The sequence below is a fragment of the Salmo salar genome, chromosome ssa21 (assembly GCF_905237065.1).
Source record: "Salmo salar chromosome ssa21, Ssal_v3.1, whole genome shotgun sequence".
NCBI classification, from domain to species: Eukaryota; Metazoa; Chordata; class Actinopteri; order Salmoniformes; family Salmonidae; genus Salmo; species Salmo salar.
Genome location: NC_059462.1, coordinates 19,148,861 through 19,168,139, shown reverse-complemented (window position 1 = coordinate 19,168,139; position 19,279 = coordinate 19,148,861). Strand labels below are relative to the sequence as shown.

The following is a 19,279-nucleotide window of genomic DNA, read 5'->3' as shown; positions in this document are numbered from 1 at the left end:
GTAGGTATAGTTATTAAAGTGACTATGCATAGATAATAACAGAGAGTAGCAGCACTGTAAAAGACAGGGGCAATGCAAATAGTCTGGGTAGCCATTTGATTAGACGTTCAGGAGGTTTATGGATCGGGGGTAGAAGCTGTTTAGAAGTCTCTTGGACCTAGACTTGGTGCTCCGGTACTGCTTGAAAAGTACATATATCCCCTTCATAACACTGCACTAATCCATCAAATGTTCTAACAGGTGGCTTGCGTCAGACTGGAGGAACAAGGGCAGGTAAGTCCAGTCACTGGACAAGAAGACACTAGTCAGGTTCTCATCACTAGTGTCTAACAGGGGCAGGTAAGGCCAGCTGCTCTCTGTGGCTGGATGGAGCCCCTTGGGGGGGGGGGGTCATTCTTCAGTCACACTCCTGGTTACACAATTTTACAATTGGTCATGCTCAAGCTCTTTTGCAAGTGAAACATCCAGAAGTAGGAGGCCTTCTTGCGGTGGGCGGCATCACCATGCTGTCAGCATTACCAACACTGGCCCAGGGATTTGTCCAGATAGTCAATCTCAAGGCTAACCACTGGGTCACGGTAAGTAACATTCGCTACCAGGTAGTACTGTTAAGGTGTATGACTCCAGTGGTCATGACACCACCCCAGACTTTCTCTCACAAATCACCTCTTATCTTTTCCAGGGACCACTGTGAATATGGAGTGGCGGCAGACCAGAAGCAGAAAAGGGGCACAGATTGTGGGATGTTTGCTATGGCAAACAGTCTTACTCTCTGCAGAGATGAGGAACCCTCCTTGGCCCGATACCATCAGAAAACCATGAGAAAACATTTTCTCTCGTTTTCAGCTGGGCGCCTGGCACCATTTCCCAGTCCCGATTCCAGTCCCAGTCCTGGGTCCAGGCCTCCCAAGGTGTCCACACCCTACACAACAGAGGTCAGCGTCCACTGCTTCTGCCAGAAATATGTGAGAGAAGGTTAGGAGGTGGCCTGGTGCAGGAGATGCGGCAAGCATTTTTATGTCTCGTTTGTCTCATGTCGTCAATATGCATGAATTTCTGTGCATCGTGTCCATCGTCCGTTTTGTCTGATGTTTTCCCCACCCTTGTTGTCACTGCTTGGCCGGCTCCCCACCTCTAGACAGTAGGTATTTTACTACATTGCATCTTGTTGTAAATCGTATGTTATTGTAAATAACCTTAATCATGTTGTAATATTGTTTTTAATTTGTATAAAGATGTTTTCTTGCAGACATTGGCTGTGAAGTTGGTAAGTTGGTTGGTAAATATAGCACATGTATATTATTGTATTCCAAGTAACCTTCACAAGCATGTAAATATTTGTATATTTTACCATTTATTTGCTGGTAAATATTTGAAACTTGTCGAATTGGCTGTAAATGTATACATTTGCATTGTAAATGTATTCATTGCAAGTAAACATTTTGACTGAAATTGACTGTTCAGTTGCCCAGTTTCTTACTTAATCCTTAACCTTGACCCGATCCTGTAGGTTCATGCTCTACAACATTCGCAGAGTACGACCCTGCCTCACACAGGAAGCGGCGCAGGTCCTAATCCAGGCACTTGTCATCTCCCGTCTGGATTACTGCAACTCGCTGTTGGCTGGGCTCCCTGCCTGTGCCATTAAACCCCTACAACTCATCCAGAACGCCGCAGCCCGTCTGGTGTTCAACCTTCCCAAGTTCTCTCACGTCACCCCGCTCCTCCACTCTCTCCACTGGCTTCCAGTTGAAGCTCGCATCCGCTACAAGACCATGGTGATTGCCTACGGAGCTGTGAAGGGAACGGCACCTCCATACCTTCAGGCTCTGATCAGGCCCTACACCCAAACAAGGGCACTGCGTTCATCCACCTCTGGCCTGCTGGCCCCCCTACCTCTGAGGAAGCACAGTTCCCGCTCAGCCCAGTCAAAACTGTTCGCTGCTCTGGCACCCCAATGGTGGAACAAGCTCCCTCACGACGCCAGGACAGCGGAGTCAATCACCACCTTCCGGAGACACCTGAAACCCCACCTCTTTAAGGAATACCTAGGATAGGATAAAGTAATCCTTCTACCCCCCCCCTTAAAAGATTTAGATGCACTATTGTAAAGTGGTTGTTCCACTGGATATCATAAGGTGAATGCACCAATTTGTAAGTCGCTCTGGATAAGAGCGTCTGCTAAATGACTTAAATGTAAATGTAAATGTAACCCCTTCTCCCTTGCCATATATCTTTTGTGCCCAATTCCAAATGAAACTTTAGGCCAGGGTTTGTATGGAATTGGACATTGGTTTCTAGTTAGTGTTTGCATATCTGGAGGCTCTAGATTTGTGTATGTAATAAGGCAGAAGTGTCCCGGAGTCCATTATACAGCAGGGTTGAGTCATCACCATATTGATACACCTATCCAAGCCCCATCAGGTCAAAAACTAAAAATATAGAGTAGGGGGTTAAAAGCCTTAATTAAACTGGGTAAAAATGTGTAAACCTTCTCTCGGCCTGTACCTTGATGTCGTGAGAGGGCTTCCAACTAAACCAGGCCCATGTAAAATTAAGTATCCTTTATGTTTGCTTTTCCATCCCACCACCCCTGACTGAGACTGGCTTGCCTGTCGAGGACAAGTGACAGGAAGAACTAGCCACAGCACCTGCCTTTTGATTCTGCCTCTTCCCTTAACTCTTTCTCTCCTCTCCCTCCAGACGAAATAATGCATCTCGTGACGTCTGATTGTCCAACAATCCGCCCACTCATCCCATCCCCTCCTCAATCTCATTACATCATCTAAAGCTACTGTTATTGTCATGTCATTATCTGCTAATAAAGTTTGCTAGCCGTATCATGTGAGATACACAGATGAATGACAAACACTGGCACTGCAAACACTCAGAAAAAAAAAAGCAGCAGTGCATGGACTTCGCAGTCGCACTCTTCAAGTCCCCCTTCCGAGACTGGCTGTCTGTTGTGTAGTGACAGGCTGAACCTCCCAACCACACAGCACCCACCTCTTTTCCACACACCAGAATTAAGTATTTCAGTCTGATTGCCATGTGAGTGCACAAAAACAAAATCGGTGAAAATAAATTAAATCACACGCCTGTGCCACAAAAAGATAAAAGTTTATATATTTAAATCGTAAATATTGCCAGCTTGGTTTTCATAGCTGTTTCACAAGGTGTTCATTGCTGTAAATTGTAACGGATCCCTTGATGGTATTTGTTAGTTCAACATTATTCATTGTTGTATCCTAGGACCTAAAATATGTACATATATATTCAACCACAGGGGTGTATTAATGAGCTATGCGAGATAGAAAAATAATGAATCATAGAGTACTACTGAAATAATATTAGAAAAACAAGGGAATGGAAGCTAAAAATAAAAACATGTCAGCTAGATAACCCCGTGTATGAATCAAACTTATTTGCATATGAATGGAGTGGAAATAAGATGACTTTGTGACCTGTAAGGTAAGTAACATTGTGTCAAGCAGATTACACGCTTTCTTTGCAATTTCCAAAACGTAGCAACGTAATACATTGATTTCATGTTGTTGAAATGTTAACCAGGTACCCAAAAGTGGTTTGAAGTTATGTTTTCCTCTTATTAGCTAAACAAGTTATTTAAATAGCAAAATTATTGCAAAAATCAGCTTTGTTTAACACAGCAGGGATGAAAATAACGTAATTTAGGCTGTAATGATCACCAAAATTCGACGCATTAGGTCATCACACCGTTCATATAGCAACGGACGCTAATAGTTTACCGAATCCCATTGTGACGCAAAGGGGGACACTTTTTGGCAGGGGGACATTATTTGGCACGAAAGGCCCCCCCAACCAAATCTTGCTTTGGGCCCCCAAAGCCTAGACCAGGCCCTGCAGGTGTCACTCAGATGTTAGTCAGGCGTTCAATGGTTAGGCGACAGTAGCTCACGCGGCTAATCGGCTCTTTTCACCGGCGATATTGCGCATTCTGTTTGTACTTGGTGCCAATAATCCTCGACCTTATTATGGCTAGATTCTTCAGAAAACAAGTAATTTATTTCCGTTTCATTTATCTGTATACTGCTCCAGGGTTATAGTTATTGCTTGGATAAGCATATTTACTATTATGTATTGATCTTTTTCACTGTGTGTTGCGCACCGCAAAAAACATTAGAAATGTCAGTCAATTATTGTAATGTCTGTGCGTCAACACATCCTGTAAGCGATGGGGGGTTGCCAACTGGCAATTTGGCACAGAAATGAAATGTTATTCATTCCAGCTATTTCTCAAAATCCTTCACTTTTGCTGTTGGGACTCCTTCCAAGTGTCTCCATCCTTTTCCACTACTACTTTGATTTTGCAAATGTTTAATTTGGGCCAAATAAAAAGTACATTTTAGTAATTTAGCAGATGCTTACAGGAGCAATTAGGGTTAAGTGCCTTGCTCTAGGGCACAGACAGATTTTTCACCTAGTCAGCTCAGGGATTCGAACCAGCAACCTTTCGGTTACAGGCCCAAGACTCTTTAACGCTAGGTTACCTGCTGCCCTATTAAAAAAAGTATACACTTCAAAAGGAGGTTGGTGGCAACTTAATTGGGGAGGATGGGCTCATGGAAATGGCTGGAGCAGCATTAGTGGAATGGTATAAAATACAAAACACGGTTTCCATGCATTTCATGCCATTCAATTTGCTCCCTTCCAGCCATTATTATGAGCCGTCCTCCCCTCAGCAACCTCCACTGATATGTTCCATCAATGTACAGTACCCCAAATCTAATGTGGACATACAGCATCTGTAATTAAAGGTTAAGGCAAATCTGTATTCAGCTTATTCATAGGAATTTATGTGCAGTTGTACAATACATACACCGAGCGGACAGTTTATTAGGTACACCACCCAATCCACAAAAATAGTTCGCTTCTACAGTGAGTCACATGACCGTGGCTTGCTATATAAAAGCAGGCAGACAGGCATCCAGTTACTGTTCGACTGAACGCTAGACTGGGCAAAACGAGTGACCTAAGCGACTGCCTGCTGTTTCTGAGATGATGCAATCTCAGAAACAGCAGTCATCTTGAGCTTTTCACGCACGACAGTGTCTAGGTTTACCGAGAATGGTGCGACAAATAACGTCCACGTAGCGGCAGCTCATTGAGAGGTCGAAGAAGAACGGAAAGAATCATGCAAGCTAACAGGCGGGACAAAACGGGCAAATAACAGAGCAGTACAACAGTGGTGTGCAGAACAGCATCTCTAAACGCACAACTCGACGGTCCTTGTCACGGATGGGCTATTTCAGCAGATGACCACACCGGGTTCTACTCTTATCAGCTAAAAACAAGAAGCAGCTCCAATGGGCACGCTATCACCAACACTGGACAACTGAGGAGTATAAAAAACATTGCCTGGTGCAACAAATCCCAGTTCCTGTTGTGTCATGCTGATGGCAGAGTCAGAATTTGGCATGAGCAGCATGAGTCCATGTCCCCATCCTGTCTGGTGTCAACAGTACAAGCTGTTGGCGGTGGTGTGGGAAATGTTTTCCTGGCACATGTTAGGTCCCTTGATAGCAATTGAACAACGTTTCCATGCCCCAGATAATTCAGGCTGTTCTGGAGGCAAAGGGGCGTCCGACCCGGTACTAGATGGGTGTCACTAATAAACTGGCCACTGATTGTATATGGGTAGTCTCTTGACTTAAGCATTGCATGTGATGTACAATGATGACTTACAACATATTGATCCACTTTCGGATGAAACATGCAACGGAGACAAAAGTAAAACAATATGGATCAGAGTTTATTTTTACCCTTATCCAACTTAAACATTTCTGGATCTTCATCCTATGCAAAAGCATATTTCACAGATCAAAGCGCAGCATCAGCTTGTCCTCCAACACGTGCATCTAATACAGACTAATTTGCAAGAGAATTTCTAGATATACGGAAACAGCTCTATACCCCACAAACAAAATTAATGAACATTATTTTAGCCTTGATTTGATATAGTAGCCTACGTAACTTATTACTAGATGTCCACTTCAAAGAACAGATTGACAGGAAAAGACAACAGAAACGTTGACTGGTGATGTTTACTTGGGGGCAACTTCCTCCAACTTGGGCTCTGAAGGAGAGAAAGAGTGTGAGATGAGAATTCTATGTAACGCATTTTAAAAAGGTTCATGGGCACCTGTATAAAACTACTAACCTGTGAACTTGAACTCTGGGAAAGCTGTGAGATCTCCACCGCCATACAGCCTCTGGAGTTTAGTCAGCTCTTCTGCCAAGTTCTTCTCATATGCAGGGCCTGCATCTACCAAACCACCACTAGCCCTGAGAGAGAAAAACAGGCCTAAACGTCAGCTTGATGACAAAGGGTGTGATTGTAAGCAAAACCGAAGCGCTAGCTACACAAAAAAAACATTGTCACTTACGCGCTCTTTGAGGAATACTCGCGGATCGAATGCAGGAATAGCTTCTGGATCGGGTCCAGTTGAGCTGAGAGTTCAAGAAAATAAAAATTATTTTCCATTCATTCACAGAAATTCCAACTATGACCATGCCCCTTTGGCTTAAACCACAAAATAAATAAAAAACTATTCACATCTGTGACCTAAACCCTCATGCACAAAAACAGCACCTGGTAGTGGTAGACAGTACGGCATCTACAGGGGTAAGAGAGGAAAGGATTGAGTGTGAAAGGTCAGGTAACAGGTTAAATAAGTTCCGTGTCATGCTAGGCATCACAAGTTCATAGCATCATCACTTGGCAGACACTGGATCTATATTTGAGATTGAGATGTCCAATTTAAATCCCTGCATAACCAATTCATGTACATAAAAAAAAGTTATAATTGACAACCTCTTCCCCCTACTCATGTTTAATTCCACACACAGCAACCAAGGTGCAAACTCAAACTCACCGAGTGCATTGACCACAAAGTGGATGGAAAGTTGACATTTCCAAAGTAATCTCATACAGCACCAAACAAATAAACGTGAGGGGATCAATTACAGATAACTGATATCATGCACCTCCTGGGTAAAACAAGTGCGACGAGGGAAGAGTAGGAAATCAGACCCCATTTCACAATGTAATCCGTCAGTAGCTGCCCAGAGGCAACAGACAGGCCAAAACCCTGGTTGGTTAGTGTGACCATAACATTACTTTTGACAGTACACAGTAACTTTAGCATTAACCGTACAAATAATCTTTAACAAACACACCAAACAGTAGTTTTAATTATAAAAAACAAAATTAGGGGCATTGAGAATCAAGTCTTTGTAACAATATCTGGTGAAGGGAATAGAGAAGGAGGATTTAAGGAGTTGGGCAAATAAATTAATTGGCAGGTAAATTACATCACAATGATCAAGTGAAAATAGAAAGGAGAGGCTGAGAAACAAAGATGAGGGCAGTTCAGAATTAGTGAGTGCTGGAAAAACATGGCAAAATAAAGTGCAGAAAGACACCGAGCCAAGCAGATCAGTGCAGGCCATCACAGATGAACCCATGAGAAAATGATGATGCATCCAGATGCATGCACCAAGGTGGTCAAAGCAGCATGGTTACAAGTTAATGCACACAATCCCAGAAGGACCACAAACACACAGAGGAGAATGGGGTTGTGTGGCTTGAGTCTACATGGCTGCAATGTAGAAATGTGGTAGTTAAGGGATAAATAGCAAAATAGATTATAGAGTAAATAAGCCCACTAAAAGAGGTATGCCAATAAGCTGCCCAATGCAAGAACGAAAAGCGCTTTTGTGATTTTGGGTATCTTTACAAGTTATCCTTACAGTTATAATATATTAACATCAAATGGGAATACAAATATGACTGTTGGTAGACTGTAGGGTCCACAGAGAGGAGAGAAGGGTTTAGGGGAGGGGGGGGGTGTATACCCTCAGAAGCCTCAATTGGTACTGCATCAGCCGGGGCCTCTGCAATCAGCTCCTCTCCTGCAGCCTCCGCCACGATAGGGGCGGTGTCTACCAGCTCCTCAGTGGCAGCGTCAACGGGGGCAGCTCCAGCTACAATCTCTGCAGCAGCTTCAGCCACAAGCTCAGCTACAACAGGGGCTTCGGCTGGGGCTTCGGCTGCAGCTTCAACGGGGGCAGCTTCAGCCACATCTTCTGCAGCAACTTCAACTGGGTCAGCTTCTACTGGAGCCTCTGCTATGGCTTCAACATGGGCTTCTGCAGCAGCTTCAACTGGGTCAGCTTCTACTGGAGCCTCTGCTACGGCTTCAACATGGGCTTCTGCAGGGGCAACCTCTGCAGGGGCAACCTCTGCTGGGGCAACCTCTGCTGGGGCAACCTCTGCTGGGGCAACCTCTGCTGGGGCAACCTCTGCTGGGGCAACCTCTGCTGGGGCTTCAGCTGCAACGGCTTCGACAGCGGATGCGTCTTCAGTGGCAGCTTCAACAGCGGGTGTGGCAGCTTCGGCTGCAGCAGGAGCAGCAGCTTCAAAGGCAGGGGTGGCTTCAACTGCAACGGCTTCAGCTGCAACAACGGGGGCGGCTTCAGCTGCAACAACGGGGGCGGCTTCAGCTGCAATGACTTCAACTGCAATGGCTTCAACAACAGGAGCGTCTTCAGCTGCAACAACGGGGGCGGCTTCAGCTGCAATGACTTCAACTGCAATGGCTTCAACAACGGGGGCAGCTTCTGCTGCCGGAGCAGCGGCTGGAGTAGGGGCAGCGGCTTCAGCAACTGCTTCACCTGAGGGGGCAACGGATTCGACAACAGGTGTGGCTTCGACTGCAGCAGGAGCTGCTACAGCTTCAGCTGCAGTAGCGGCGACAATTGGCTCTGCGGCAACTGCTTCAACAGATTTGGGGGTGGCAGCAAGTTCTGCTGCGGCAGCAGCTGCTGCTGTTGCGTCTTTCTTGGGAAATTCCACATATGTTCTGTGTGGGACAAGCTTCTCTATATCGAAGTATGTTTTGCCCTGGGACTTTTCTAGGACGGAGGAGGGGGGAAAACAAAGGATTTATTTATTTCTATTCATACTCTATGTAGTCTAAAAGGCTTGGAAACCAACATGGACCAACTTTGCAATAAAAATGTGTATGAAACTTACCTAGCACAACATGGCTAACCACAGAGTATTCAAGAATGTCTCTTTGCAAGACACATATGGTGACTAGACAAGCACCAAATTTCAAGCAAGGGTACAAAAAGTGTAGCTGTAATATTAAAATGGACTGCTGGTGGCACATTAATTGGGGAGGACAGCTCATAGTAATGGCTGGAATGGGGCACACTTAATGGTATAAAAACACAGTTTGATACTAATCCATTCCAGACATTATTATGAACCATCCACCTCTCACAAAACAAAAAAATGGCCACTAGATAAAACTAACTTTTGTTGACAATTCAACTTAAGGATACAAGTATTTGAAAAATAACAGATTTATAGGCCTATTACTGAAAGTTGAGAAAAGGTTAACACCTGGGGAAGGAAGACTTTAAATTCAAAATGTGCACCACAACTTAATATAAAAAAAATAAAAAATGGTCGAACTAGCCAAGATATTTGTTCAAATTGTGGTACAAGTAGCCTGCAGAAAACAAATCTCTACAAGATTCAGAATTGTAGATTTTTCAGCCTTTAGGCACCAAGGACCCAAGAACGCTTGAGCGTCACTTTCCCTTCAGCATGTAGGCCTAGATGACTTCAGTTAGATGATCATCTTCAGTTCTTCTCCAAAACATCTGGACTTCTGCCAATTTCTTAGGCACCTACTGTACACAGCGTCTTCAGCATCTGAAAATTATTTAATGTATATTCGGGGGGGGATGTGGCAAACTTTTCTTCTATGCAACTTCATAATGACAGTGCTGGTCAATCTTCAGTACAGGCAGGATTATGGAGGGTTCTTGATTAGTTCTGGAAATGTTCCACAATACTTAATATTTAAAAGCCTCACTACAAATAGAAATCTTCTGGGACAAATGGGGTGGTCATGTCACAAGTGAGGTGTTTAATCAGCCAGATCGGGGTGTTTATTCAATCTTGCCATCACTGGGTGTCTTCATCTTCTTCTTCCTGGAGCAACAGATTAAATGCCGAACTGGGCCCTTTTATTTACAGCTAAATCAAATCTCTGGATGGTTCACAGCCTAGTCTCTCACTTTGTCATGGTGTGCCAAGTATTTGATGCCTTCATAAAATATCCAACAAAATTATGCTAAAAGGGTCAGTTTATGGAATTCGCCAGTCTATTTGCCTATTTATACTTGTACCACAATTTGAGCACTCTCACTATGCTCAAGAATTGACATCTGCTCTAGTGATGGGAAGTTCAGCTCTTTTTACTGAGTCTGATCTTTGTCTCATTCAAAAAAATATATATATTTTGACTAATTTCATTCATTCGAGTCTGTTAATGCCCAGAGCACACGGGACACCCTACTGGCGAACAATGAACAATGCTTTTTTGTTTGCTAGCTGGACAGGCAAACACAGCCAAGAACTAAACCGTAAACCAATCAAAATCCATGTACTATCCATGGTACTAACTCTGCCAACCACGTTATCCGTACCTAAGGAAGTAGAAAGCTGGTGATAGCTTGAGAGACCTCTGTCCGACAAACTGCCATTATGTAGTCTTATTATATTTGCATCCTAGCAAACTATTTAGTTATAGAAATGTGATACCATCAATGCAATATATAAAATGACTCCCAACTTAGAACGCAGCAACCTTAGTATTGTAGCTAGCTTGTAGTTACAACAAGTAAATATGTTGATAGCTAACAGGAGCAGATAGCTCTATCACTAGCTAGTGTGTTATTCCTGGTCAAGGAGCATTTTAGCTATCAGTTTATTTCTAAATAATAATTTCAGACTACAACAACCTATAGAACAAGTAGTGTAAACCTAGTCATCATCAAGGCAGGACCCACTAATTTCAAATCATACTGACATAATGCCACATTAACCCTGTCAATAGTCAGAGTACACTACATGGCCAGAAGTATGTGGACGCCACTTTAAAAATCAGTCATCTGCTATTTCAGCAATGCACATTGCTGACAGGTGTATAAAATAGAGCACACAGCCATGCAATCGCCACAGACAAACAATGGTAGTAGAATGGCCCATACTAAAGAGCTCAATGACTTTCATCATGGCACCATCATAGGATGCCACCTTTCCAACAAGTCAGTTCGTCAAATTTCTGCCCTGCTAGAGCTGCCACGGTCAACTGTAAATGCTGTTATTGTGAAGTGGAAAAGTCTAGGAGCAATAACGGCTGAGCCGCGACGTGGTAGGCCACACAAGCTCACAGAATGGGACTGCCGAGTGCTGAAGCGCATAAAAAGTCCTCAGTTGCAACCTTCACTACCAAGTCCCAAACTGCCTCTGGAAGCAACATCAGCACAATAAACTGTTTGTCGTGAGCTTCATGAAATGGTTTTTCATGGCCGAGCAGCTGCACACAAGCCTAAGATCACCATGCGCAATGCCAAGTGTCGGTTGGAGTAATGTAAAGCTCGCCGCCATTGTACTCTGGATCAGTGAAAACACGTTCTGTGGAGTGATGAATCACGCTTCACCATCTGGCATGAATCTAGGTTTGGCGGATGCCAGGAGAATGCTACCTCCCGAATGCATAGTCCCACCTGTAATGTTTGGTGGAGGAGGAATGATGTCTAAGGCTGTTTTTCATAGTTCGCGCTAGGCCCCTTAGTTCCAGTGAAGGGAAATCTTAACGCTATAGCGCTGAATGACATTCTAGACGATTCTGTGCTTCCAAGTTTTTGGCAACAGTTTGGGGAAGGCCCTTTCCTGTTTCAGCATGACAATGCCCCCGTGCACAAAGCGAGGTCCATACAGAAATGGTTTGTCGAGTTCGGTGTGTGTCAGAGGTTCAACTAGGGGTCATGATAGGGGCTGTACCAAATGTTTGATGTATTATAATAATTGATTATGCTGAATTAATAGAAGGGGCGGGGTTATAAGACCCCGCACTCCTTACATTTATAGGGTCCTAGACTACAGATTAATATATAAGGTTTAGTATTGTTCCAGTTGTTTTCTAGTCTCTCTGCCTCTTATAAAAGAGACCCCTCTGAGAAATGTGTGACAGACAGAACTCTGCAGGGGAGTGTAGGAGATAAGAGACTAGTCAGACATTCCACAATAAATAAACTTTGGGGAGTGGACATTTATTGCCTAGGCCTTAAACACTGAAAATATTGTATCGCTCTTGCAAGTTTATATAGCTGTGTACGCATGGGCTTGGTCTGATGAGTAGAAGGTAATGACGTATGCAGTGACATCACAAGGGCTGGACTTCGGGTTTAATAAAATAACTTGGGACCTTTAATATTTTGCAGAACTTACTCGGAAACATGCGTTATGTTCCTGTTGTCAGCTTGTCTGCAATTGCATTAATAAAGGTTTTTGAATTATTTAATTAAAGATCATAAGGCTAATTTCACCAATGGTTGACAAGGAACAAGGAAACAATCCCCAACATGTGGAAGAACTTGACTGGCCTGCACAGAGCCCTGACCTCAACCCCATCGAACACCTTTGGGAGGAATTGGAACGCCGACTGCAAGCCAGGCCTAAACACCCAACATCAGTGTCCAACACTAATGCTCGTGGCTGAATGGAAGCAAGTCAACGCAGCAATGTTCCAACATCTAGTGGAAAACCTTCCCAGAAGAGTGAGGCTGTTATAGCAGCAAAGGGGGGACCAACTCCATATTAATGCTCATGATTTTTGAATGAGATGTTCGACGAGCAGGTGTCCACATACTTATGGCCATGTAGTGTAGGATTATTGCAGAGCACCCTGACAGGATGTTCACTTTCTAGCTCAAACTACATACATTCCTTTGCTGTGATTTATTTTTATTAATTCTTGTCTCTCGATTGGGTCTCATTATTTATTCAGCTCCCCTGTGACCTGCTCCCAGAGATCAAGAAAGTGCTTTTCACAGACCTGAGAGGAGAACCATCCTACTGCAGTTAACATATGCATATGCATTTGCCTGTTGTCTTTTCTGTGTGGATTTGGTCTTACACAGTCTGGTTCATTTTAGAGTTGAAGAGCACCAACTACAGATACACATGCTTTTATTTTGCGTCAAAGACTAAATTCAATGTAGAATCAATTGGACATGTAACAGATTATTTTACTATTGTAACATGCAGTGGTGAGAATACCATTGTCCCCGTCAGGAGCCCAGGCTTTTGCCACAGAGTTCTTGTCTCTGGACCACACAAGCTTGATATTGCATTCTGCAAAGGCACTTGTCTCGCTCTACGTCTGTCAGGTACATGCTGTATCACAACCGGCCGTGATTGGGAGTCCCGTAGGGCGGCGCACAATTGGCCCAGCGTCGTCTGGGTTTGGCCAGTGTAGGCCATCATTGTAAATAAGAATTTGTTCTTAACTGACTTGCCAAGTAAAATAAAGGTTAAATTTAGAAAGAAAAAAAAGAATAAAATGGTGACCAGGATGGGATACTTTTGATACGCGTATGGGGCCTGGGCACACGAATGCTCCTAGAGAGAGGGGGGGAATACTGAAGCATTCGTGGATGACAGTTCTACAGTCACCATCAGAGGTTCATGCTTTTGGCATAGATGGTAAAGCTCTCATTTCTGGACTGCAACATTGTGCCATCCATGGCACTTGATATACATTGATTGGTTGGCTACACTTTATTTAGATACTTCAAGTACTGTTTGAGACACCTTTGCTATTTGTCTTGGTAATCAAATGGTGAAACACTATTTGTGATGGTGTTCTTGTTTCATATGTACAGTACCAGTCAAAAGTTGACACACCTACTCATTCCAGAGTTTCTTTATTTTTACTATTTTCTACATGGTAGAATAATAGTAAAGACATCAAAACTATGAAATAACACATGGAATCATGTAGTAACCAAAACAAAGTGTTAGAAAAATATTTGATTTGTTAAGTAGCCACCCTTTGCCTTGATGACAGCTTTGCACATTCTTGGCATTCTCTCAACCAGCCTTGTTAAAAGTTAATTTGTGGAATTTCTTCCCTTAATGTATTTGAGCCAATCAGTTGTGTTGTGACAAGGTAGGGGTGGTACACAGAAGACTTACCAAAAACCAAAAATATATATAATAATAAAGAATAATAAAAAACACACTTCCTTCGTTACTACATGATTCCATATATGTTATTTCATAGTTATGAAGCATTCTGCTGCGATAGGCCATCACATCTGGTTTGCGCTTAGTGGGAAAATCATTTATTTTTCAACAGGACAATGATGCAAAACACACCTCCAGGCTGTGTAAGGGCTATTTGACCGAGAAGGAGAGTGATTGAGTGCTGCATCAGATGACCTGGCCTCCACAATCACCCGACCTCAACCCAATTCAGATGGTTTGGGAGTTGGACCGCAGAGTGAAGGAAAAGCAGTCAACAAGTGCTCAGCATATGTGGGAACTCCTTCAAGACTGTTGGAAAAGCAGTCCAGGCGAAGCTGGTTGAGAGAATGCCAAGAGTGTGCAAAGCTGTCATCAAGGCAAAGGGTGGCTACTTTAAAGAATCTAAAATATATTTTGATTTGTTTAACACTTTTTTGGTTACTACATCATTCCATGTATTATTACAGAGTTGATGTGTTCACTATTATTCTACAATGTACAAAATAGTGAAAAGAAAAGAAAAACCCTTGAATGAGTAGGTGTGTCCAAACTTTGACTGGTACTGTATATACAGTGCCTTCGGAAAGTAGTCAGACTCCTTGACTTTTTCCACTTTGGTACGTTACAGCCTTATTCTAAAATTGATTAAATAGTCCCGTCCCCCCCCTCCCTCACCAATCTACACACAATACCTCATAATGACAGAGCAAAAACAGGTTTAGACATTTTTGTAAATTAAAAACTTAAAATACATTTACATGAGTATTCAGACCCTTTACTCAGTACTTTGTTGAAGCACCTTTGGAAGCGATTACAGCCTCAAGTGTGACACTACAAGCTTGGCACACCAGTATTTGGGAAGTTTCTCCCATTCGTCTCTGCAGATCCTCTCAAGCTCTGTCAGGTTGGATGGGGAGCGTCGCTGCACAGTTATTTTCAGCTTATCCAGAAATGTTCGAGTCAGGTTCAAGTCTGGGCCATTCAGAGACTTGTCCCGAAGCCACTCCTGTGTTGTCTTGGCTGTGTGCTTAGGGTCGTTGTCCTGTTGGAAGTCTGAGGACCTGAGCGCTCTGGAACAGGTTTTCATCAAGAATCTCTGTAGTTTGCTTCGTTCATATTTCCCTCTTTTTTTGGGGGGGGGGTACTTTTAACACCAATTTGTAGTTACAGTCTTGTCCCATTGCTGCAGCTCCCGTATGGACGCGGGAGAGGCGAAGGTCGAGAGCAATGCTTCCTCCGAAACATGACCCTGCCAAGCCGCACTGCTTGTTGACACACTGCTCGCTTAACCCAGAAGCCAGCCGTACCCAATGTGTCGGAGGAAACAGCTGGCGACCGAACATAGCTTGCAGGCGCCCGGCCCGCTACAAGGAGTCGCTAGGGCGCGATGGGACAAGGAAATCCCGGTCGGCCAAATGCAGACGACGCTGGGCCAATGGGTCTCCCGGTCACGGCCAGCTGTGAGACAGCCTGGGATCGAACCCGGGGCTGTAGTGACGCCTCAAGCATTGCGATGCAGTGCCTTAGACCGCTGTGCCACTTGGGAGGCCCCCCTCGATCTTGACTAGTCTCCCAACCCCTGCCGCTGAAAAAAAATCCCCACAGCATGATGCTGCCACCACCATGCTTCACCATAGGGATTGTGCCAGGTTTCCTCCAGATGTGACGCTTGGCATTCAGGCTAAAGAGTTCAATCATGGTGTCATCAGACCAGAGAATCTTGTTTGTCATGGTCAGAGTCCTTTAGGTGCCTTTTGGCAAACTCAAAGTAGGCTGTCAGGTGCCTTTTACTGAGGAGTGGCTTCCGTCTGGCCACTCTACCATAAAGGCCTGATTGGTGGAGGGCTGCAGAGATGGTTGTCCTTCTGGAAGGTTCTCCCATCTCCACAGATAAATTCAAGAGCTCTGTCAGAGTGACCATCGGGTTCTTGGTCACCTCCCTGACCAAGGCCCTTCTCCCCAGATTGCTCAGTTTGACCGGGTGGCTAGCTCTAGGAAGAGTCTTGGTGGTTCCAAACTTCTTCCATTTAAGAATGATGGAGGCCACTGTGTTCTTAGGGACCTTCAAAGCTGCATACATTTTTTGGTACCCTTCCCCCAGATCTGTGCCTCGACACAATCCTGTCTCGGAGCTCTATGGACAATTCCTTTGACCTCATGGCCTGGTTTTGGCTCTTACATGCCTTTCCAAATCATGTCCAATCAATAGAATTTACCACAGGTGGACTCCAATCAAGTTGTAGAAACATCTCAAGGATGATCAATAGAAACTGGATGCACCTGAGCTCAATTTTGAGTCTCATAGCAAAGGGTCTTAATACTTATGTAAATAATGTATCTACCGTAATTTCCGGACTATTAAGCGCACCTGAATATAAGCCACACCCACTGAATTAAAAAAAAAAGATTATTTTGAACATAAATAAGCCGCACATGTCTATAAGCCGCAGGTGCCTACCGGTACATTGAAACAAATTAACTTCACACAGGCTTTAACGAAACACGGCTTGTAACCAAAAATTAAAAATTAGCAGTAAGCTTTAGTTGTCTTTTTGCACTGAGTCAATTCCTCACGCTGCTGTTTCCAACGTCTTATCATCGACTCATTAAGACCAAGCTCCCGTGCAGCAGCTCTATTTCCTTTTCCAACAGCCAGATCAATCGCCTTCAACTTGAAAGCTGCATCATATGCATTTCTCCGTGTCTTTGCCATGATGAGGGTGACAAAATGACTACCGTAATCAGAATGATGGGAAGTTTGAGAGCGCTCGATTTAATCTAAACAGTAAACAAAAAAGTTGTTTGACCGTAACCCGTTCGGCAATTTCATTGGTCTAATGAAAGCTTCATGCCGGCAAAAAAACTGAGCACGTCACAGAATGTGTTTTTCTTTTTTGGAAAAAAAAAATCCATATATTAGCCGTGTCATTGTTTAAGCCGCGAGGTTCAAAGCCTGGGAAAAAAGTTGCGGCTTATAGTCCGGAATTTACGGTATTTCTATATTTCTTTGGCAAATGTATTAAAATTATCTAAAAACCTGTTCTCTCTCTCATTATGGGTAATTGTGTGTAGATTACTGATTTTATTTTATCCATTTTAGAATAAGGCTGTAAAGTAACAAAATGTGGAAAAAGGTCAAGGTGTCTTAATACTTTCCCTAGGCACTGCATCTACCTCAACCTAGTACCCCAGCACATCAGCTGTTAGTCTACACTTGTTGTTTACTTAGCATTTAACAAATACAATTTGATTTGACTCTAGCGCCGCAGGAGCATATACCAACCCTGCTGCCAGCAGGTCAAACAAACTACTTTAAATGAACGAGTCACTCAAATCATCAAATCTTATTGGTCACATGCAGATGTTATTGCGAGTGTCGCGAAAAGCTTAAATGCAAAACGAATCATGACTCTCGAGTAAGTAAAAAGCGTTGTTCAAAAAGAACTAATCGTTCGTCAACTCCACATCACTAATCTGCTCAAGTATCATACACTACAAATAATTGTACTTACTCTCTGAACTGCTCTTCTTGGGCTTCTTGGGACCACCAGCGTTCGTGCATAGGGCAACAGCTGTAGGAGCTCTCCTCAAAGAGCCCCAGCTCTCCGCCTGCACGCACTGATCAAAGTACACACGAATTACTGATAATTCACATGACTGCAACAAACTAATAATTGTCAAACCAAACTTGATATTTGCAGTTAGTTAGCTACTAATACTAGCTTCGTGCCATGGCGAGTAGGCCCCACCGCCCAGCCATCTAGCTACCATCAACGTTTACGTATAGAAAGTTAGCGAGCGGTCATAATCTTAAATAAATAGCTGATATAGCTATATACGTTGACAACTTATTTACTCACTCAAAATATTTTCTCATATTCTAAATTAACCACATGTGTGCACTTGATATGAAAAGTAGACAGCTAACGTTAGCTGGATAGCTAAGTTATCTAACGTTTGCTAGCGCTTTCCATGTTTCTAAAACCAAATCAAGCGCACAACTCATGTCCTTCTCAGCACAAATGGAAAAACAAAGGAGCAGGTTGTTATAGGTGTCTTTTCGAAAATAATGGTGTGTTAAAACTTTAAATAATACTGTGGTTATGTGCATGACATTTCATTACCTTGAGAGAGCCAAGTCGCCCTATCCTCAGCAAGGAAGCCGCCATCTTTGCGCTTCAAGACTGCTTGATCTTCGGCCCACAGTCTGCCTGTGTGTATTTTAATAACAAAACAAATATATATATTCCATCCATTTTTTTATCATCACTTTATAACATAATGCATGTGATCATTGTTAGGGAAGTTAGTTCATTTTGCGACACAACAATTAACAAATATCAAACGTGTGCATTGAAGCAGTGCATAACAATACTTATTACACGTCTGCAATATAGAACGATTACATGACTGATCATTTATGCGATTGCCTGTTTGTAGTTGAATTCTTCTTTACGAATGTGAGCTCAGGGTCAATATGACGTTGCCATAAATTCAGTGAAAGTTTTACCAACTTTAGTAAAGTTCAATGGCTTCTATAGTCAGGAAACATCCTCAAACTAAGGTTCGACCAATGGTGGATATTTGCTATATTTCTATAGCCTAGCTATGAAGTTAGAATTAAAATAGGATATCTACCAATAGGTCTGCAGGGCAAATCTTGAAGCTCCTGCCCGGTGGTCACAGCATCAAGCGGCGTACGTAACAGAAGCTCAACCAGTGACAGTACACGCCCCCTCCTCCAGTCTGGGACACATCAGTGCAATGAAAGTGCTTGTGGCAAAGATAACAGCAAATCTTTTTTATATTATAACTAACCCATTGTTATATCAGTGTAACAGTGTGTTTTTATATAACCTTCAACATAATATGAACATTTATAATGCACAGTTGATGGAAGCCATATCAAGTATGTTTTCCGCACTTCCTTTTGTTTTCAAACTGCTTCTGTATTCAGGTCCAGCTGCATAACACATTAAACAGTTTTTCACCTCATCTTGACATGAGTTATGTAAATCTGTATTCGGGCAATAGTTTTCTCCCTTGTTAAAGTCACCTTACTTATTTTAAAGCAACAAAGCTTAGTTCATAATTCAAAGGAGTGTACATTTTGTTCTTTGATGACGT

The 19,279-nt window shown here is 43.2% G+C and overlaps 1 protein-coding gene across 1 annotated transcript; it reads right to left on the bottom strand.

Moving 5' to 3' along the window:
• Positions 1–5,770: 5,770 nt before the first annotated feature.
• Positions 5,771–18,991, bottom strand: LOC106581902 (fibrous sheath CABYR-binding protein). The gene is made up of 7 exons (XM_014164346.2): positions 18,791–18,991; positions 18,277–18,363; positions 17,665–17,770; positions 7,897–8,955; positions 6,426–6,489; positions 6,200–6,324; positions 5,771–6,115 (listed from the first exon to the last, which is right to left on the bottom strand). The coding sequence occupies exons 2-7, from the start codon at positions 18,319–18,321 to the stop codon at positions 6,084–6,086; spliced, it is 1,431 nt and encodes a 476-aa protein (XP_014019821.1). The 5' UTR covers positions 18,322–18,363; positions 18,791–18,991; the 3' UTR covers positions 5,771–6,083.
• Positions 18,992–19,279: the final 288 nt, after the last annotated feature.